Source organism: Eucalyptus grandis, chromosome 5 (assembly GCF_016545825.1).
Source record: "Eucalyptus grandis isolate ANBG69807.140 chromosome 5, ASM1654582v1, whole genome shotgun sequence".
NCBI classification, from domain to species: Eukaryota; Viridiplantae; Streptophyta; class Magnoliopsida; order Myrtales; family Myrtaceae; genus Eucalyptus; species Eucalyptus grandis.
In genome coordinates, this window is record NC_052616.1 from 9,173,874 (window position 1) to 9,196,262 (window position 22,389).

General features: G+C 40.3%; 2 protein-coding genes across 3 annotated transcripts; both read right to left on the minus strand.

Moving 5' to 3' along the window:
* Positions 1 to 424: 424 nt before the first annotated feature.
* LOC104443942 lies at positions 425 to 5,278 on the minus strand. Of its 2 annotated transcripts, XM_010057501.3 has the most exons (3): positions 5,036 to 5,278; positions 3,736 to 3,790; positions 425 to 3,133 (listed from the first exon to the last, which is right to left on the minus strand). In XM_010057501.3, exon 3 carries the CDS (start codon positions 2,852 to 2,854, stop codon positions 821 to 823), a length of 2,034 nt encoding a protein of 677 aa, XP_010055803.3. In that variant the 5' UTR covers positions 2,855 to 3,133; positions 3,736 to 3,790; positions 5,036 to 5,278; the 3' UTR covers positions 425 to 820. The 2 variants fall into 2 exon arrangements, with proteins under 2 accessions (XP_010055803.3, XP_018729890.2); XM_018874345.2 differs by lacking the exon at positions 3,736 to 3,790.
* A 14,572-nt stretch (positions 5,279 to 19,850) lies between these two features.
* Positions 19,851 to 20,879, minus strand: LOC104443943 (disease resistance response protein 206). Its single transcript, XM_010057502.3, has one exon. The coding sequence runs from the start codon at positions 20,741 to 20,743 to the stop codon at positions 20,183 to 20,185; it is 561 nt and encodes a 186-aa protein (XP_010055804.1). The 5' UTR covers positions 20,744 to 20,879; the 3' UTR covers positions 19,851 to 20,182.
* Between the last annotated feature and the right edge of the window lie 1,510 nt (positions 20,880 to 22,389).

Sequence of the window (22,389 nt, forward strand, 5' to 3'; positions counted from 1 at the left end):
GTGCGAGCCTAACTTAAAAAGGGGGGATCTAGCCGAGTTATGATGCAGACCGTACGATGCTGGTACCGACTACGACGACTCATTAACGACGTGGACGTCTTTGAAAGGCGAAAAATCATCAGCCCGACCGCTGGAAATTGTCTCGGGCAGGACGACCCCTGATGCTTCTGCAACCTGATGGAACCAGACGTATGTATGGCTTCTTCATCCTCTGTCCAATGACTAATGAGATTGGATTCATCCGTTGATCGATACCGGCATTATCGTAACCAGACTCCACCGTTTAGACTCAAGTTTTGTATCTTTCTTCTCAGTTCTCTATGATCCAGAGAAGGCTAACGAATGCAGGAGCACCTTATCAAAAGAGAAAAAGCAACCATCCTGGATTTCAGAACGGAGAAAGCAAAATGTGATGATCTCGGAGGGAAGGCACTTATCTTACATAAACCAAGAGCGGCCAAATTTCACGAGCTATATTTCGCCCCCAGAAACATAAACACATAACAAAGGCTTTATTACATGACCAGAATCCCAGGCAGACAGACCGGAGGACCGACTTGACGTTACAGGTACAATAGCTGCCAACCAGCTAAAAATACACATAAAATATTTACAGCAGGGACGCGGAGACAGAAACAGGACTCAGACGCATCAATGACTAACCACCTAACGACTTATCCCTGCAATGAATTACAAGCAAGTCGCCGTTATAAAACTAAGCAAACCAGTAGAGAGGAGAAGGCAAAACACACGGGGATACTATAGACTTGATACTCCATCTGCGACACGGCAGGATATGTTGCAAAGTAGACATCGTGGCTTACATCTGGCTCCAATGGACCATGGACTTCACGGATTTAGATTGATCGATAACTGAACCTTCAGCATTAGCTGGCCCAAGAGGAGAGCCGCTCGCGAGCAGTGCCATCAGACTTCCGCCATGGACCCTACCCTCTGGAACAGAGACAGACATGGATGAGAGGCCTCCATCTGTGACAGGGTAATGAGCGTTGCCGAGACCGTAGGGCTGGAGACCAGAGTACGCTGTGCCAGATGAAGTCACTTCAGAACCTGTGATCCTGGTCACGTCAATGCTCATGCTCTCTGTGGTCACGGTTTCTTTTGCCTTCTCGAGTTGGGTGACCGTGGGGCTCTGCACCATGGTGCCCACGACCATGGCACCGTGGACCCTCCTATCCTGAACAAGGCCGCTATGAAGTGCACAAAGACCCGTCTTCCCACGAGCAAACGCGGTGCATGGGCTGCTACCTTCCCCACCAAAACCTGACCTAGGATGTCCCCAGGCACATCTCTTGCCGCCACCGTGTGCCTTGCAAAAGTCAGTGCTGCCTTGAGCACTCTTGCTACACCCAGCAGCTTGGCACCTCTTACCCCCACCATGACGGACGCAGGAATCAGTTCGTCCTCTCGCACTCTTTGTACACCCAGGCACTGCGCACCTCTTGCCTCCCCCATGGGCTACACAGAAAGCTGTTCCCCCATGGACACTTTTGGTACAGACCCCACCTCCTTGGTGGGAGCACCTCTTTCCTCCACCGTGACCCTTGCAAAACGGAGTACTACCCTCGGCGCCTTTGGTGCACCCTGCATAGGTGCAGCGCTTTCCACCACCATGCGCCTTGCAAAACAGAGTGCTTCCTTGAGCCCCTTTGCTGCAGCCTATTGACTGACACCGTCGGCCGCCTCCATGGGAGATGCAAAGGCCGGAAAGGCCTTCCGCACTCTTCGTGCAACCCTCTTTCTGGCATCTCTTACCACCTCCGTGCTTTATGCACAAACCAGACTTCCCTCTGGCAGCACGAGTGCAACCCCCAGCATGGCTGCACCGTCTGCCGCCACCATGGGCGATGCAGTAGTCCGTACGTCCTTCTGCACTTTTAGTACACCCAAGGGACTCACAGCGCCGGCCACCTCCATGTGCCTTGCAGAAGACTGTTCGGCCCTCAGCTCCCTTGGGGCAGCCAGGTCTCTGGCACCTCCGGCCACCTCCATGGGAAATGCAGCGACCAGAAGCACCTCTCGCTCCCTTTCCACATCCTTCAACCTGACAAATTTTTGTACTACTACGCTGCTGCGGCAGCCTCTTTGTTATCCCGGAAGTGCAGGTGACTGGACTGTTTGGCGTTGTTATTACAGTTGAAGACAGGTTTGGAACCATCGACGAGGAAGCCGCATTTCTGGCATCTTGGTTGAGGAAGAAGCCAGCCTCTTGGTTCAGTGGGGGCAGAGGGACGCTTGCTTTCCAGAAGCGTGGTGTAGATTCTACTTCTGCACTTGATAAACAGCCTGCCAATGAAACTCCCTTCCCCAGCTTAAATGGCGGGGAATCTGGATGAACGTTGGTGACACCTGATTCTGAGGGACCAGTTGAAAGACTCAATTCTAGGTCAACCTTTGGTTGCATCTGGAATGTTTCAGCATCTGATGTAGTGACTTTCTTTGGGCATGGCATCTTATCACATCCAAGATGGAGGGTGAAATCCAAATCAAGAACCATTGATGACTCCCCCTCAGTTTCCTTGGCTGAGGATATCGCAGTGCAAGCAGTTGCCGAGCTACCCTTGCTGTCAGAAGAACTAGAACACCAGCCTAGCCCAAGGAACAGCGGAGAGCCAACTTGCTGCAGCTCCATAGTTCCATCAATCGAATTCCTTTTGCGTTTGACGCCCTGCGGAATAGGTGACAGATGAAAGGAAGAGCCAGGGGAATTGAGTCTTAAGATGGTGTCATAATCACCTTTAGAGCCCCCAACCTGCATAGAACCACCCAAGAGACTGAAGGGGTTCGAAGAATACTGCACACTAAAACCCAAATTCTGGAACCCAGCATCCATATCGTAACCAAGTGCCAATGTGTATGCCAATAGTCCAAACCTAATGCCAACGCAATAACAGTCTGCCTGACTTCCGGGATAATGCTATACGCTACAAAACTACAGTTAGAAATTAGTGGAAGCCATACATGCCTCCCCCACTGACAAAACCAGAAGTATCTTTGCGGTCCATTTTTGATAAATAATTTAACGCCGAACTTTAACGATCACAGCTCCACAAGCTTAGAAGAACCTCAGGATGTATGATTGGTGTAGACTGAGGCCATAACTCTCAATTACCTGCAAAGAGTAAATAATTCAGTGGCAAATATATTGACCTCAACAAATTCTTAACCATAATAGTCACTGGTGTTCACAAGGAAGGAATAAGTATGCTATCAAAATTAAATTAAAGAAGATGCTAACACAAATGAATCGATCACCCTATAATCTCAAGAGTCCACCCATCACATGAGACCACTTGACTGACAGTTTTTACTCGGAGTTTATACTGTTCACTAAACATCCCTCTACTGTAGCAACAGATTGGCATATTTTTTGGCCCACACAAGTGATGAGCTACATATCTATAAACCAAAGGGACATCATTTTCCACCAATAAATGAAACAAAAAACTGTTATAAACTACCGAATGGTCAGAACATCACATATCCCTGATTACATTTCCCAGTATTGAATGGGCAAAAAGGATGCACTACACTAAACTACCATGAAACATCGTCTATCAGAGACCTCAGGTCACAGAGCTCCTACATTTCTCACACATGTAAAGTGCTTGAAAGTGGAATATACAAAAAAGAGATCAATGCACGATTTCCACCAGAAAACAAATTTTTTATTCTAATTTCAGTCCCAGTCAACAGAATTTTAAGATGTCTTACTCTCAGAGAAAAGAGCAAATACGGATTGCAAACACCAAGCAAAGCAACTGAGAACCTGAAAATCAAAGCAAGGAAATCATTCACACAGGCATTAGCTAAGTTAAACAAATAAGTAGCGTCACATCCATAAAATCAATAGACATACAGAGTAAAAGTAGTAGCTAAATATGTTGTCCAAGACAACAGCTTATAAAGACAAACGTGGACGAGATCACCGAACTAGCACGGGATGAACAAGATGTTGGTCAGGCAGAGTAAAAACCAAGAAGTAGCTGCTTTTCTCGTGATCTTAAGCTAGGCAAAAAGATTATGCAGATCAGATGAAAACACTACAGAAAATGGAAAAAAAAAAAAAAAAAGCAGTATGAAAATCTCAGACTAGGGAAGCAAAAAAAAGAAAAGCTTGCACAAATCTACGATGCAAACTATATGCATCGAAGTGGGCGATTTTTTCCCGCAATATCCAACTCAGGAGCTCACAGATTAATGCACACGGTAGGACAAGTAACAAGATTCACTAGACCGGATCTTGACACAGTGCAAATGTTCAAACAGACAAAACGAATTGAGATACTAATGAAAGACGGCATGCAGGGGACCGGGTCACTGTTCAGATTCAAAAACACGATTGGAGACAAATCACTACGAAAACAGAACACGCAAGAAACCTCCGCAAAGCACAGAGATTCAATCGAAATATCCGCACGGCGCTTCAGAAATTCACCTCTGCTTATCAAGAAAAAAGAAGAGAAATACCACGAAACGAACTAGCGAAACAGAGACAATGATTTCATCATTTCTAGCTCCAGAAACAATTAACAAGCTTTGCTTTGATCGAAACAGTTGTCCAAAATCCTTCTTTCTTTCTTTTTTTTTCATTTGATTGATAAAAAAGATGCAAATAGCAAGAAGCAAGGCTAGAAAGCCAAAACATCCTTCCGATAATTTCAGAGGATACGAACAAGCCCTCTTCGATTGGTGGGAAAAGGCTGGAAAGATTCAGAGTTCTTTCATCAAAAAAAAAAAAAAAAAAAAACCATCTTTGCACATCTCGTCCCGAATTCCGCTCAGCGCGGCCACGCCAGCCCGAACAATTCAGAGCCCGATTTCGCTCCCGAACGACAAACGCACCCGGAAAGCAAAAGGACCCGACTTTACAGCAAATCAAAGCGGAGCCGACGGATTCCGCAGCCGCACGAAGCGCGAGCTCGGAACGGAAATTCGGTAAAAAGGATAGCCGAAATCACGAACGCGCGATGCAAGAGGGAGGGGGAGAAGGGGGATTGAAGAGGCCGCTCACCTTCAGAAACCGCGCGGCGCGCGATTGGATTGAGCCTTCCGGAAACAACCGCCGGCGGCGGCAGCGGCGGCGGCGGCGGCGGCGGAGGTGGGGAGGAAGGAGGAAGGACGAAATCGGAGAGGCGCTCGAGAGAGATATGGAGAGAGAGAGAGTGCGTACGAGTGAGAGAGAGCACGCGTCGAAGGAAACGACTTGAGCTGGAGGGGGACGGGGGGTTTAACAAGTGTGGGATTGAGATGATGCATCATCAGCTGAACTAGGGTTATATTCTTGGGTTCCCATCTTTTTTTCCTTCTTTTTTTTTTTTTCGGGGGATATATAATTATTTTCCTATTTTCATTTTTTAATCTGCTTTTTTTGGTCCCGTTAATAATGCGTTGGATCTATCCAAACACCACATTCTATACACATTAACTAACCAATTACGTGCTTTCGAAAAAGTCACATCAGAACGCTCTTAACAAATTCCAATTTACTTCCTATTCGAGTTTAAAACACATAATGAGATCACTAGTGACTCGTCATCAATTAAAAATGGGAAATTTGGGAATAGTCCTTCCATATCTCTGCTTCATAGAATGTGCCAAATGAATTCCATAACGCGAGGCCGTCGCGTCTTTCTTACATGAGCAGAAGAAGGAAGAAGGGTAGGGCGAACCTTCAAACGTGAATGTGGCCCTAAACACGGCTCTCTTCAGTTAGGATCGATGAAAGACGTATGATTTATATGACGAGATCGAGTCTCATGCTTATCTCATTGTCACGCGTAAAAGTGTTTAAGCGTGAAAAGTGTCCTCATTAATCACTATCGACGAAAGTATTAACATATTATACTGTACACATCAAGTCGGCCCGTGATACGTGACTTCATTCAATCCATGAGATACATTTGAATTTAGCTCTAGCGGTCGAGTAAGCGGAAAAAGGTCCTTAACAGGAATCGAACAGCCGCTTCTCCAGGGGCAATTTCATTTTTTTGAATGCCTCCGTGGCTGACTTGAGCGTTGAAACGCCAAAAATCCGTATAAATTACGCAATTAAAAATACATATCAGTCCTCCCTTATTAAAAAAAAAAAAAGAACATTTAGGAAGATAGATACCTTAAACCAAAGGAATATCCCCCCAACCCAGAAGAACGTGCCGCTAATATCACGTATGGTCTCGATCGAAATCCAATGAAAATCCAAACGTCGATCCATGGATTATTAAATAAAATCCAAAAACCCGATGCGAAAAATTGAAGGGGGCACCGATAAAAAAAAAAGAGAAAGAAAAGCGGGGTTGTTATATGACGTCAGCCAGTGCGCGAATTCGTAATTAATAATTATCGCGTTTCTTTTATAAAAAAAAAAAGAAAAAAAAGAAGGAAATTCCGGGAGCGGAAAGGAACCACGAAATTACCGAGAAAGAAGAAAGGAAAAACCGGAGTTTAATTAAGAAAAAGAGGAATTGAAAAATCGGCGGTGGTTGTTGGGATAGGGGAAGAGGCGGGGCAGGGTGGTCAACGGCCGGGGAGGGGTCAGCCGGCGTGGCGAAACGAGGACGAGTGGGGCACGCGGGGAGGGGGGCGGGGACCAGACGCCGCCCCCGCCCCCGCCCCACGAGACACGTCACCGCGCGTCGCGCCCACGCGCGACGCGATTGGCTAGCGCTCCCCTCTGCCCCCTCCCTCCTCGGTTCCGCCACGTCCAGGGGCGTCGGCCGCGGGTCGTCGCCGCGCGCGCGTGGGAAGGGGGGAGGACAGGAAATCGAGGCGATGCGAACGCGACCGGGGCGCGCACCACGCGAGAAGAAAAAAAGAAAAGGAAAATGGAAAACCAAAAAAAAGAAACCGGGAAGGAACGAAAATCCCGTGGGCGTTCGCGACCTAGTCATTGGATTCGACGAACCGGGCTCACGCGCCTTAAGGGGCGCGTGCTGCACGCGCTACGTCGGGGAGACATCGACTTCGGTATTTTTCTGGCCGTTGGTGACTCACCCGCTGCTCGGATCTCGCGTGACCTTTTTGCTCACGCGCCCCATCTTGTCGCCGCCGCCCCCTTTTTTTTCCCTCCTAGGCTAAAACTGTCGCTTGATCACGCGTGTGCCAAAACAAAAGACAGAAAGAAATGATAAATCGAGGAATTTAGAATTGCGTTTTAAGATGAGGGTAAAAAAAAAAAACATGATTTTATCATTGCCCACATCCCCAAGAAATCACATATTGATGCCATTAAATAAAACCCTACTTGTCATATGATTCGAGAGATTGATGCGCACTCTTATTAAATACACATAAATGACGACGATCCTTATTTTTAATTGGCGTGGCTAACATTTCAGTTGGACTTTTTTAACATTGCACTTGAAATTACTAAAAAAATAAAATCGATGATTCTAAATTAGAAGATAAAAGAAGTACTAGAAGGGAAGAAGGGGATGAGGGAGGTGGTTGAGGGCGATAGCCGACAAGACCGATGACTTGACCTCGAAACAATTGTTGTGCCGCTCTCAATATCCCACCCAGTTGGCTGTAGATGATGCTACTGTTCATGGTAGCGACAATATTGACTTGAAAGAGTGCGAAAATGGAACGTATCACCACACATCGACTGAAGCAATTCTAACTCGTTAATATCGCGCGAGTCATGTCCTACAATTGCATACGAGGTACCAAAAACGAGTGATCGCGGCTTGATTTAGGGGTCATATACGCCGGCTGGGCGGGTCCGCAACCGGTCAATTCCTTCCCGACGTTGGCTATAGGGAGATAGCCCCACCGCTTCGCCCCATTCCGATACGGGTGTCGGGGGAATGAAAATTTCAATCAATGGCCCGGAGAAAGCATATGCCCGAGCAAAAGGGACAAAGCGATATGCCCCGCAGGAGCAAGGCGTCGCTTTCGGAGGGAGGGGTTCCCATTTCGAGAAAAGATGATATCTCGTCGGTTTTCCACGTTCCGAAGCGGCTTTTCCTACCGACAAAAAAAAGAAAACCGGCTTTTCCTGACCTAAAATCAGGAAAAGGATGGGAACCCTCAACAATATATATGAATAAATTAATAAATAAATAAATAAAAGAGTGGTTCCCGAAACGAGTTCGAAGCCAAGTCACGCTTGACGAAAGGGAAAATGAAGTTAAATTTTGCGGAAAAGGCCCAAATCCCGACGCGACAAAAGGTCAAAGAATCCCATCCCCCCGCTTTATCTCCCCACCACTCGATCGCGCCACGTGGAGTGTTGCTGGCTCACCATTGCGCCATCTCCATCACCCGCAAAAAGGGATGAAGAAGCATCATCGTGCAGCTCCCCTCTCTTCTCCTCCTCTCTCTCTCTCTCTCTCCATTTCAGTGGTGAATACATGGGGAGGCAGGGTACCAACGAGCGAGCACCATTCTTTTTCGAGGGTCCTTGGTAGTGCACGGCAGCTCACTTTTGGAGATTATTATTATTGGAGTCTTGACCTTCCCACCAGTTTGATCGATCCCATTGATGTAGCGCATTCAAATTTGACTTGTTGGTGCTGGCCAAAAACCGACCCACGATGGTCTAGAGCAATCGATTCGCCTCAATTTTAAACTAATAGTCTTGAAATTTAACTTATTTTATGTCGTTATAGATGTAATATATTCTTGTGAAATTAACTTGAATCTAAGGATTGGTTTCTTTTTTCCTTTTTGTGAAAATGGGTTTTGGCGAACTTTCTTATTATCAAGAACATCATAGGTTATATTTGTAATCTATTTTTGTGAGGCGGGTATATATATAATTTGCATTCGAGCAATTAATAATCACTTACATAACCATAAAATCTTATGCGGTTGCCACATGTACATAATTTCAATTTTTTTTTCTTTTTTTGGCTAGGCGATCCGAATGTTTCGTACATGAAGAATAGTATGTCTGGTCTCATGACAAAAGAAAATCGGAAGAGAGTAATGGGTGGGATATGGGGGAGAATTGCGCCTTGCCGGCTGCCGCTTTATAATAGAATAACAGCTACTCAATTCTCATACCAAGGCCAATTCAACGCGTAATAATTATCGATATTTTTCGGCATAAGTTAATAGTTTAAACCCAATATTTTTATTTTTGGTCAGAAACCCAATAATTGAACTGCAATGAAAAGACCCAAGATTATGTGCGGTCTCGAAATTCCACACGTCCCGATTTTTGTTTTTGCACCTTTTTACTAATCGAGAATAAGAACCTACCCTATGCCATTTAATCGACAAAGTCCTACCCTATGCCATTTAAAAGAATCCCATTTCTCAAAATAATCAAGTTCAGAAGGTGGAACTTCACAAACCGGTGGACTTTTCATTAACCCATTTTCTCTCTTCATATGTTTCTTCGAACACCATGGGTCTCAAACCCCTCTGTCTCCTCAGAACATTTTTATCTCGATATCTTTGACTTGAATCTTCTATTTAGAGTGCTTTTTCAGTAGTTAATACTTGGTTCAAGATCGTTTATTTATACTTCGGGTCCATTCGTTTCATGAAAAATAGTCCTATTCCGGAAAATATTTTTCCATAAGTCATTTTTCAGGAAAATGACAATATATTCTGGTGTTCGGCTAAAATCTGAAAATGTTTCGGAAAATATTTTCCAGTGTTCGGTAAGGAAAATATTTTCCGCTCACTAGATTGGTGAGTGCGAGCGTCAAGCTCGAGGCTCGCCAGATCAACGAGCGCGAGCTTGAGATTGACGAGCGCGAGCTTGAGATCGACAACCTTGAGGTTCACCTAGTGACAACCGACGACTAGCCAAGAAAAGAAGAAGATGAAAACAAAAAAAAAAAAAAAAAAAAAAAAAAAAATTAAAAATAATTTGAATAAAAAAATAAAAATACAATTTAAAAACAATTCGAATAAAAAAAAGAAAAGAAGAAGAATAAAGGGGAGGAGGAAGTGATGATTTGTAGATGTGTGAGATAAGAGAGATCAAGTAAGGAAAATGTTTTCCACTTTTGAAAAGAACATTTTCCCCAAATTTATAAGACTTTTTCCTTTACATGGAAAATATTTTCCCTTAAGAATTCATTTTCCATTGAACGAACACTGGAAAATCGGAAAACATTTTCATGGAAAATATTTTCCGCGAAACGAATGAGCCATCGTTACGTTTGTTTTACGGAAAATGGATAATTTGAAATTTTTTTCTAAAAATAATCATGTGTATCGCTTAAAATAATTAATTAATAGAAAATATTTATATTATCGAATACAACTTATATCTAAATATTTTTATAAATAATTAAATTATTTTTCGTTCTTTCATATCTATAAGTAATATAAACGATTATTTGTAAATATATACATATATATATTTCAAATCATTCATTTTTCACGAAATAAATAGATTTTTTAGATGCTTTCTATTTTTTAAGTTGGAGCCTTCAAGTACTTGTTTATTTTGTGAAATGGTCAATTTTTGGATCACTCGGGGCATATCATACATTCTGATTTCAAAAGCATATGGTAATGGCAACTTTTATGTTTTGTGTAGCTTTGTTTTGTAAAATGGATGGTTCTTGTTGCCAAAGTAGTTTGATGGAAACGATTTAATTAAACTATAGAAGAGAAGGGATTTTTTTTTTTGTGTGACAAATTTAATGTTCTAGATTTTTTTTAATAAACTATAGAAAAGAAGGGATATTTCACGTGTAATTGCAAGGACAAGGACATTATAAATGCCATAGGATGTGTACGATGCTCACTTTAGTACCAAAAGTTTTCACTAACTCAATTAAGTGCCAAAATCATAAGAAAATGATCACCTAAGTGTCTTTGGCAAGAAATTTCTACCAGAGAAATTATGCGGCATTTATTATTAAATTTTTTATTTGAGGTAACATTCTTTTGCACTAAAATGATTATTTTTATTGTTAAGATTGGCACTGAAGTAATCACTTTTTTAACAACGATTGACAATGAAGTAATTGTTTTTTTTTTTTATAACAATAGGCACTAAAGTGATTACTTTTTAACTTACTATATGACATCGTTTATGGGTCATATGTTAATTGAGCACGCCAGCGAGTCACGTAAGATCGAAAAATTAATAAAATATGGCAACAATGGATTTCTGACAACTCAAATCAAAATTGACATTTAAGTGATTACTTTTTTTATTTTATTTTAAAGTGGCACTTAACTGGTCTAAAATAAAATTGGTACTAAAGTAAAATTTGATACACATTTTATGACACTTCTAGTGTCTTCCTTCCATAATTGTAAGAGCCGTCTCCACCGAAGAGTGCCAATCACGGAGGGTGTGTAGGCGAGAGAGGTTTTTAAGATAACGCCTTTATTGCTCTATTCATCTCATGCTTTTACTATGAAAAAAATATCATAAGAATATATATTTACTTGCGGTTTAAAGTTAGTCTTTATTATATACCCATGGGGAAAAAAGGTTTACGTCTTTACATTATTATGATGTTCATTTGAGTAGAAGATAGTGTAAATTCAAAAGTAGGACTTTTATAGATCAACTACGGTACAAATCGTTCATCCTTATTTGAGGAAAGTGGGCCTTTGCCAACTCTTCTGATTTTTTTATTGCATGTATAACTATATTCTGTTTTTGGTAATTTGTTCAAATTTATCCTAATTAATCTCGAACTCATGAAACCAATGTTGAAGATATATATTCACAATTTATGAAATAGAGCATGCAAAAAGCTCGGGTTGTAGTACTAGTTATGAATTACCTCAAGCGCTCGAAACACAATATTTTAGTCAAAAGATCGATAAAAGCATTTATATTGGGGATCTAATCTTTTCCTCACATTGAAGGGGAGAGATTTAGTGATTCATAAAGATTTAGTTGTAAAGATTACATTTCGTTGGGTCATCTGAGTACTACATTTGAGGTTGACCCCCATGGAGGGTCAAACCATTACACATGTTGTAGGAGCAGACCCTATTCAATAGGTGCATGGGTCGAAGGGGGACTGCCCAGACCAATCGAATGGGGCAAATGACGATCACTCCGAGAAGCAAACTAGTACAAGGCACCACTCATTCGCATATTTCTAGAATGGTAAAGAAAAAAGGGATGCGGATTGACATCGACCAGTACGTCACTTTTTTGAGTCAGAGGAATTGAGGCATCCTAAACCCCACAATAAATAGAAAAGTTATGGTGCACATGACAATCGTTTTATTTCTGTTCCAGAACAATTTTTCTATTTGACTTATTTTATGAATACAAATCCGTTTGGTGATATAATTTCATTTTTCTTAGAATAAAATTTTGGCCATAAATATGTTTGGAACAAAAATAAGAATTTTTTTTTCTCATTACACGTATTCTCTACTAGTCGACCACCCACATGCTGTTATTGCCTATCGTTCACCGTCGTCATTGCTATCGCCTGCCATTGCTTGCCGCCAGTTGCCCTCCGGCCATCAGTTGCCGCTGCTACTTCCCGAAAGGGAGAAATTTTGTGTTATTTTCAAATGAAATTTTATTCAGGAACATAAATTTTATGTTATTATCAAACACAAATTTTTGTTCAAAAATTTATCTAAGAATAGAATAGAAAAATCTATTTCTTTTCCAAAAATTAATTTCTAACCAGAAAAGTACAATTCGTGCCCTTAAGATCACACCCAAAATGGTCACTAGATTTTTGGTCACTTGAGTATTTCTTTAGAGGGTTTAACCCGCTTGAAACTAGTGTGATTGTTACAAAAGGAACCCAACAAAAGTGATAAGTTAAGCGCTTCCTAAAAATTATCATATGTGCCAACTAAACCTGATGATGAGTTTGGCGATATACCCGAGCAGCTCAAGCTAATGAATATGCTTGTGTCCACTTAAGCTCCACTTGTATTATGAAGAGAATATGATATTTCTTAAAAGAAGGGTGAGTCTAGGCTAGCACCCCGGCTCGGGCCACTTGATGATTAGGTCAAGTACCTAATGCACATAATTGTCTAATAAATTCTATATTGAGAGATTTTTTTGCTTGATAGGATTCAGCTGATCGGTAGTCAAATTCTCAGAGTCTATACAAATTTTTTTGGCACGAATTTAATCTTCAAATTACTAAAATATCTTTTTACCTCGAGGATGAACAATTATGTGCTATGTGTGGAGCGAGAAAGAGAGCTTTGATGTCACGGTGAAGTGAGATTGCTTGTCCATTTGGAGTAGAGCTTGTACCAATTCACTGAACATTCTCAAGAATATTCCCTCCTCACAACTTATGGAACAATCTCAAGGATATTCTCCATCGCAACACTCACTTTTTAGGGTTTAGGCATGGTTGAAGAAAGGAGTCCGCAGAGTCATTTTACCATATTTGAGGCGACCTCTTGTAACATGGAGAGAGAGAGAGAGAGAGAGAGAGAGAGAGAGAGTTGTTTTTTACTCTTGTTGGGTATTGATCTGACTTGGAAGGGATAAAGTGCGCGATTTCGTAGTGAATCTATCGGGCACGTTGCACGTAGGGCGGGCCTACGTGATCTTTTCTTCAAATTTTGGACCCTATGAGGGGGCGGGGGCGACAAAATTTTCTATTACTTGCATTAACGTATAAGAAAAGATTTGCACATTGCCAGGGCCGAAAGGGACTCTCGATTGCTATCGGAACCTTCCTGTTTGAATTGGGTTAGTGGATCGAACTCTGGGATTAATGTTGCTAGGTGTGAATGCGTCCTTTTCCATACATTTTCACTCGCTACATGACGAGTTGTCCCTCTCATCCGCATGATAGCATTGGATCTCGACCGTGATTCGCTCTTTGCACCAAACTACACCTACTCAATAATTGTCCTGCATCGGTCCTTGAGGTTGCCGAGTCATGGATTATGTTGAACTCAACTTGGGAGGAGAGACATTGGTAGATCACAGGGGAATTCGTGTTTGACTTGTTGGAAAGAACTTTCGGTAGGCGGAAAAAATTAAGAGATGACTCTGTACAGTAGTCATTGATAAATTAGAAGAGTACTAAACGCCGAATGTCTTACCGATTGGGATCGTCCTTTGTACAATAATCCGCGAATCAACGTTTAGTCTATCTTCTTACGATCGCATAAAGTAAGGTTTTACTGGAAGCACAAGGTGACATGTGTCCATGACATTAAAGGCCTAATTTTTATAAAGTGAAAAAACACATAACTTTATGTCTAATCATAATTTTGCCCCGAACTCTTCTTTGTTTAAGCATTAAATTTTCACTATGCTTCCAAATCTATCCATGCATCCAAAAATCGCCATTGCATTTTTCAAAATTATCAATATTAGGGCTAGTTATTATCATAACCCGAGGTTTTTATAAACAAGCTTATCGTTTTTTTTTTTGGTAACCGAGGACTCTACCACGGGCCTCCCGTGCCTAAATGGCACCGAACGGCCGGGCCCCTATATCTCAAGGGAGACTAGCATAAGATCCTATCACCATGGCCCCTCACTTAAGACATATTAACAGTTGCAAAGTTTCGACCATGGGACCTTTGTGATGAAGTGCCCAAAGCTAACCCAACTCAGCTGCCCACCGGTGGGTTAAACAAGCTTATCTTCATATGAGACAATAACAATATCCTGATGTTGATAATCTTGAAAAAATTAGTGATGATTTTTGGATGCATGGGGAGATATGGGATTTGAATCAAAGTTTGAGATCTTTTTTAGACAATAAAATTTGGAATGAAATTGGGATTTGATCTAAAGTTGGTATTTTTAAGAGAATTAGCTCGATAGTAAACGATTTCTATGGTATTTTTGTAAATTGGGAAGCGGAGATGTTTTTGTGCTAATAACAATCGAGTCCGGTTTAAGAGTTGAGTTTGAATTTTGAGAAAATAATACAAATTATATGAATTTTGAACATTTAATTTGTTTAGTATAATTTTTCAACTGTGACTCAATATATAATATGATCCGAATGTGACTCATGGACTTTTGGTTTATATTCAATTTAGTCAATAAATTATATAAAATAATTTATATTATCATTTCACGAACTAAATGAATCATATACCAAAAGTCTAAAGATTTGAGTTAAGAGTAAAGGCCAAATTCCACAAATTAAAATTTCATTAATTATCTATGTCGTTATCTTTGAATTTTCGTTGAATCTGGACGAATTGTGAGACGTCCCACTCGTAGCACCGGCAAATGCCAAGAACCTGCACCTATTAGACGACCAAGTTCATGGGAACCATGAGATAATTACACTATTAATATATATATTTTTTATTTGAGATCCCACTTGCGCCAGTTGGCGACTGCTCCGCGTGTCAGATAACTTATGTGAATGAATGAATATAGTTTTTCTGATGTTGCTTTAGTAAAGAAAAAGAAACCAAAACTTAATTGCCCCTTCGAAATTTTGAAAGGGTAATTTTCGAGAGCTTGAACATTATGAAAAGAAACCGTGCGAAAGCACCTCGGTTTTCACGAGAAATTTCTTCTACAGCTTCTCGAGATACCGAAACTTTTCGAGTGTTTCGGATAAGATGGAAATCAAACTATGACACGTGCGAAAAGAAAAACGGTTCTAACCAAACAACAATGAAAAAAAGGAGATAATTATCGGATTAGTCCTAAAACAATCGTATGAATACTAATTTAATAGTAAAATTTCAATACAAGCATTCAACCACTTGCCACCGAAAATTATTGATCGAACGTCCAGTTATTGGTGGTCATTTTACATGGCACGTTTACATAGACAATTTATGGATCGCTAATACTAGCGATTTTCTGACGGCAATTGGACGAAACCTATAATTTTATTAAATTGGTAATTGTATAATAAATTTATGATTGATTGGATAATTTTCACAAAGAAAGATTTTCAAACGTGTCTTTTTTGTGAAATTTTGTTAATCAGTGTCTCAAGTGTACTAGTTAGCAATATCTTATGTTGTTTTATCTTCATTTTCCATGATAATGAATATGTGAGCTTTTGAGGACCAAATTAGTCTTCATCATAAATGATGGGCTCCTATTTTAGTGTCACGGGTCGACAGATTACCCGCCACGGAAAAATCATTGCAGTGGCCAACAAGTCGAAGCATGAGGCCAAATTTTTCTTTATTGTTTTGAGATTATTAAAAACAAATTACCTCATCAATACCTATCACATCACGTCAAGTTTAGCTCGAGCAGTGATTTAAAGTCAAACGGCTTAACATTATCGATTTCTTTGTCTTGCAGAAAATATTTTTCTCATTTTCTAATGTTTAATGAGTTAACGGAAAATATTTTTTCAGCCACCTCTATGAAAGAACCAATTTTTTTTTTTCAAAATATGAATAAATATCAATATTTAGTGAGTTAACAAAAAATATTTTTCTAGTTTCCTCTCTAAAAAAAACAGGGAAACGTTTTTCAAAATATGATAAGTATTGATGTCTAGACTTGAAAATCTATGTTCAGGATATTTAGCTATTCTTCTAAGATAAATGTGCAAGTTTTACTGAATTTAAGCACATGTAGGTAGACAAAAGCTTGCTCTCATCGTGTTAATAACGAAAAAGGCACATCCATGATTAATCCTACGAAATTCCCCAATCGGAACACAAAAGTCTTAAAATTTTCTTCCAACACAATAATTAAAGCATATTCTTTATTATATAGTAAAATGGTGAGATGGCTTGTTCCTTTTGGATGAATTTTCATGGTTCTTCCTTTTTAGGTCCTAAGCATGACCTTAAAAGGCTTCCCGTTTCAATGGATTCCCCTTCGGGTGAAAATGGATATATCTCACAGGGCTCTCCGCCACAACCCCCCTTCGGGGTGGTAAGGATCCCACCCTGGATTCCCGTGATGCTTTCCCCAATGAAATATTTGGGCGTGGTACAGGAAAATGAAAGGGGCTTCCCCCAGAAATGTGCAAGTTTTACTGAATTTAAGCACGTGTAGGTAGACAAAAGCTTGTTCTCATCGTGTTAACAACGAATAGGCACATCCATGATTAATCCTACGAAATTCCCCAATCGGAACACAAAAGTCTTAAATTTTTCTTCCAACACAATAATTAAAGTCATATTCTTTATTATATAGTCAGATGGTGAGATGGCCTGTTCCTCTTGGATGAATTTTCATGGTTTCAACTTCTTCTTCTTTTCAATCTATTACTTTATTCTTACTTTTACTTACCCAATTGGATACATTAGATGAATTTGATTAGTACGAAGGTCATCTCACCCAATGAGGATTTTATAGAGTTCTATTTTTTTTTATATCACGCTATTTACTTAATGTGTTTATACTCTTTGATTTCTAACCCAATGTTTTTATTCTTACGAATGTTGCAAAAAAAAAAACATTTTTGTTTAGGTGGAATGAGAGTATAATTTGCATTACATTAAAGTGGTCTTCTTATAATTATGAGTTGATTTTTCTTTTTCAAATTGAGAATTAAGGAAGTATAATATCATTTTATTCATATCAACTTGAGTGATGTGTTGTTGCAATTGATATGTTTCGCATGACTTTTAGAGTTATGAATCTTTTTATCTTTTCATTTCAAATTGAAAAGTATGCAATCGACGATATATTTTCTTATGATGATTTTCTAGCCGAGTAGTAAAGATGACTAACTAGTAAGGTAAAAGAAGATTCATTTTAATGGAAAATCTGCCATGTTAGATCTTTAGCTTTATTTAGGACTACATCTCTCCCAATTTTAATTGCGCAAATTACTCTTTTTACTATTCATGCAATAAAAAAGACACATTATACCGGTCTTATATTTTTTTTTACATCTCACCTTACCAAATTAAACCACTTGTGATGCTTCATCTTGAACTTTAAGATAGTTTTGTTCATTTTTCATGGTCATGTAGAGGATTTTCTACCGAACATAACATCATTAACACTTATAATTTGGCACTTTAGCACTATCACTATAAGGAGTTTCATGAATGGCAATCTAATCACTCAACTTAAACAACGAAAGATAACAAGCCAATAGGTCATTTGAAAAGAGTAACTTCCAATTCAAAAAAAGTTTAGCTACAGCTGTGATAAAATACTTTATCGTGTGAAGTTCACAGCTTTCCAATCATCTAATTCACTTCTAATTATACCCATTTAGATTCTAAAAGAGCTTCACAAAGTTTGGATCACCGGTCGAGGGGAATAATTCATTTTAAAGGAGGAACTTCCGATACTAAGAAACTTTCTTCTTGTCAAGACAGAATGCAAGAGACATCATATAGCTTTGCTATTCTTTAGAAACAAATGCTTTGATTTTTCTTCACAACAATAAGATATAATTGGACCTTTTTATTTATTTATTATGCCTGATGCATCCGGTGCACCGCGCGGGGGATATTCTACTGCATATCCCGGGGGAAATCTGTACTCGCAAAGGCAAAGCTGGCTTCAACTCATGTTCTTATTTGCTCTTCAACACTTTATGCATAGTGGGAAAGATAGAGTGCAATATGAACAACCAATCACTCTAATCTCATTTATTTCACCAAAAAATAAATAATTCGAAAAAGTTTCTACAAAAATAACAGCCTACAAAAAATGAGTGAACGCGAAACACTTTCATATTCATGAAAATATCTGAACATAAATTACTATCGACAGTAGAAGTATTTTTTATTGGTTAATTATTTCAAGTGATACAAATGATCATATTCGGAAAAATATCTTACGAATAATTAATTATTTTTGGAATGGACTGAAATAATTAATTATTGAGGTTAGCCACGAGATTTCTCCGAAGCATCCCACGAAAAAGAAGCGAGGCCTATCCTCAATTTGGAGTATTATGGTAATGATTATTTATATTTTGCATGACATCAGGCAGGTGCCGGACGTTGATTTCGAGGAAGCCGCGGGGATGTCTCAAAAGTGTCGACGGATGTGTCGAAGGTGTCGACACACCACGACTCCCATCCTATTTGAATTGCCGCCTTGCGAAATGAATGGGCTTGGTCCAAAGTCTTGCGGGCCGGTCAAGAGCCCAGATTAGTGCTAATTCAATGGGCTTGAGCGTCAGCCGTCGGATCAACGATCTAAATTAGTGCGATTCGCCAACTTTTCTTCTATTATATGATTGCTCAGTATTGGTTTATCAACTCTCGTTTAAGTTACGTACCGACGTTATTTATTTTTATTTTCCATCTTTTCTTACAATTTGCGAGTTTTTATTTTCCTTTTTTAGCAACACCTTAAAGTTACCAACTCTTTTAAAAGTTCTAAATTAGATTTGCATTGCTAACTCTTATTTAAGTGAATGATAAGAAGATTTGGTAAATTAGAAGAACACAATAAATAAGTAACTCTAGCAAGAGTTGAAAATCCAATTAGTCGGTAACTTTTCATCAAATTAGGGGATAATGACATTGCAAGTACTGGGTTTTTGCCCCTTTTAAAATTAAGTTCTTAAAACTTTTCTCTGTTTAATCAAATACTTCAAATTTTCAGATTCGACTCAATGTGAGACTTTCATCAATTAAATTACCACGTCTCGCCGTAATCTGGCTTACTTTCTCTGCAAGTGAAAGCACAATATGTGACATGGCTCACTTATTCAGAAAATTGGTACATCTCCATTTAGGCGTTGGGTGATTAGAAGGGAGAGGACTGAGTTAAGCGATTTTAGCTATTTAATATAACTCTAACGTGGATCACATCAAGAGGTCATAGGAGATGCCAATGTCGATAATCAATAGCTATTTGATGGTATTAGTGTCGACTTTGTCATCTTCCGTCCGTAGTCTTCACGAAATCTCATATTGACCCACATTTGAAAAGTTGATATATTTGAATGAAAAACAGGAGGACTTTAGGACAGTTTATTAGGACAAAGTAATAGAGAATGTGCGAGCTATTATGATGTAGAGAGCGGATAGAACCAGTAAGAGCGAGGAAGTCTTCTTGATAAGGCGATAATCTCGCTACCACAGCTGCAAAATCTGTGATGATGAAACCCTAAAAGCGGAAACTCGGACCAAAGCCATACAGTGTCTTGGGACCAGCTCGCATGTAACTAGCATACCACCACGAAGTGGGATAAGATAAAATAAGACAACTAATATATCAAAGGAAAACTTCATCAGAAGGGGGGAACAATAGATTTGCAGAACTTTATTTGAAAGTCTCAGTACTTGTCATTTCTTCCACTTCAGTTGCGCACATTACCTTCCCTTGTATCCTAACAACGTTGACGCTATAATGAATCCACTACCAGCATTCATACAACTTAATGTCGGTGCGAAGCCGGAAGTAAACTTCTCCCTCGAACGAGTCCGTCATCAGAGTAGCCACGCCACGGGCCATGAAGAAGTCGCCGGTGCCGCCAATTACCGAAATGTCCCTGGTCTTGTTCATCAAAGGGTCAGCCCCGGCGAAGTTCAAGCTACCCGTGTGCTGGGTGGAATTAAACACAAACGAAAAGCCAAGCCAAGCTGTGAAGATATCCTTCTTGTCGTAGATATAGAACCCTTGGGCACGCCCAACGGGCTTCGAGTGCAAATTGTTGTCCAACGTGATGGGGTCGTCAAACACGACCAAATCGCCGAAATGGCTTTGCCCGGCCAAAATCGTCTGGTTGGCCCAAGCCGGCGCGCCGATTATGGCCGAGGTCGCGTTCTTCGCGTTGTTCCCATTGTAGAGAACGTCATGGAAGAAGAACACGAGCCGCTTGCATGGGCGGCGATTGCGGATGCGCTTGTTTGCTGCATCGGCGTTGGAGCCGAAAATTAGGAACAAGAAGAGGAGCGAAACGATTACTTTTGCACCCATTTTCGAGCACAATCGATTGATAGAAAGAATTTCGCCAAAGACTTGAGCCGTTGAGCTTGTATGGGGATCTAATGCTCATTATATAGGGGACCTAAGGGGATAACCTCTTGAAAGGCTTGGCTCACACGTCATTCTTCTTGCTGGACCAGGAATTTAGAACTACAATAGAAAGTGCAGCTTTTTCATCCCGTGTTACTGCTGCCTCCAACTTTTTTAGTTTTTTGGGTTTAAACAACTGTCTCCAATTGAATAGCTTCATTTTCACGGCTATCGTTATGATTGGAGGCACTAGTACAGAGTTGATGCGGCCGATTCCCTATTTTTATTTCTCATCTAGCTTGGCTATGGCTTGTTGGTGAATCAAGGAGTCCTTTTTTTAAGCCCTAAGCCCTCCCTTCCATTTAAAAAAAAGAGAGAGGAAAAGCTGGCTCTCGACTTTCTGCTTTGATAGATCTTTCCTCTAAAAAGAGGTGTTACCTAGTGTTTGGTAACATCCTTCGGATAGGATAAACCAAGACATACCTGGATAAAAAATCTGAATAAAAGGTGGGATAAATTCAAATTTAAATTCTTTTTAAAATAATTTAATATTTTCTTTTCAATGATGAAGATGGAGTAATGCATTTGGCTTCGGTGGCCATCGCGTAACGACCACCTCCACAATTGCTAACTATCGTCACTTTCAATCACCATGCAATCGTCTTTGCCTCTGATAATCGCCGATTGTCACTGCTATCAAGCTGATCATGTTTCGGCGATTGAGGGTAATAAGGATAAGTTATAATCACATGATCATCACCATCAAAGAGCTCAAATCCTTTCATGAGTGCACTTGAAGGATTGCGGGGTCCACGATAGAGGCATGTCCTCCCTCATTATTTGCTGCTCCACCGCCATCTACTGGTGGATATCCAGCCACCTCTTGCCCATCCTTCACTATCCCTAGATTGTTGGATTCAACGTCTAGAGGCACCTAGGCATTGCATGTGGCATCCATCTCCTTGTTGCCGCCCTTCACTTCTATATCGGACAACTTGTCTACCAAATCGCCATGACGACTACCTCCCCGGTTCCTTTGTGATGCCCTCGACGACCCGAGGCTTGTCTATTGCTCAGTACAATATGTGGTGGGGTTTTCTACGAATAAGAGGATATTTGAAGGATTTGTAATCCAATTTTGTTATATCTTATCTTAATCCAAATTTAGATGATTAAACGTAGCCTAATTGAATAAATATGGAAATGATGGGACATAATAATATGTGTTTCCTTGAAGTGGAAATTAGGTTTGCCGTTGATGGGTCTCATTCATCCCTCCCAGAGTAACATGAATGCCAGAATTCTCTTTCACGTTACTTTTGGTTTACGTGTAATTTAGTCCTTCTGTACGGTATTCCACCTTCAAGCTAATCTCTAACTGAACGGTGGGATGGCCCAACGATTAGTACCAATCCCTAACTGAATGATGGGATGGCCCAACGATTAGTACAATCGCGGAGAAAAATAGCCAAGTTTACTGCATTTCCGCAATTACGGTCTTAATTATAGGACTTTGCGGTGGATGATTGGAATTACTATTGGAGATTTTACCAACCGTCACGTCAATAGAAGTTGGTATATTTCACCGAGGCCAACTGCGCGTTTCA

Coding starts and splice junctions, on each gene's coding strand:
- LOC104443942 (XM_018874345.2), bottom strand. CDS start 2,854: ATGGATGCTGGGTTCCAGAATTTGGGTTTTAGTGTGCAGTATTCTTCG.
- LOC104443943 (XM_010057502.3), bottom strand. CDS start 20,743: ATGGGTGCAAAAGTAATCGTTTCGCTCCTCTTCTTGTTCCTAATTTTC.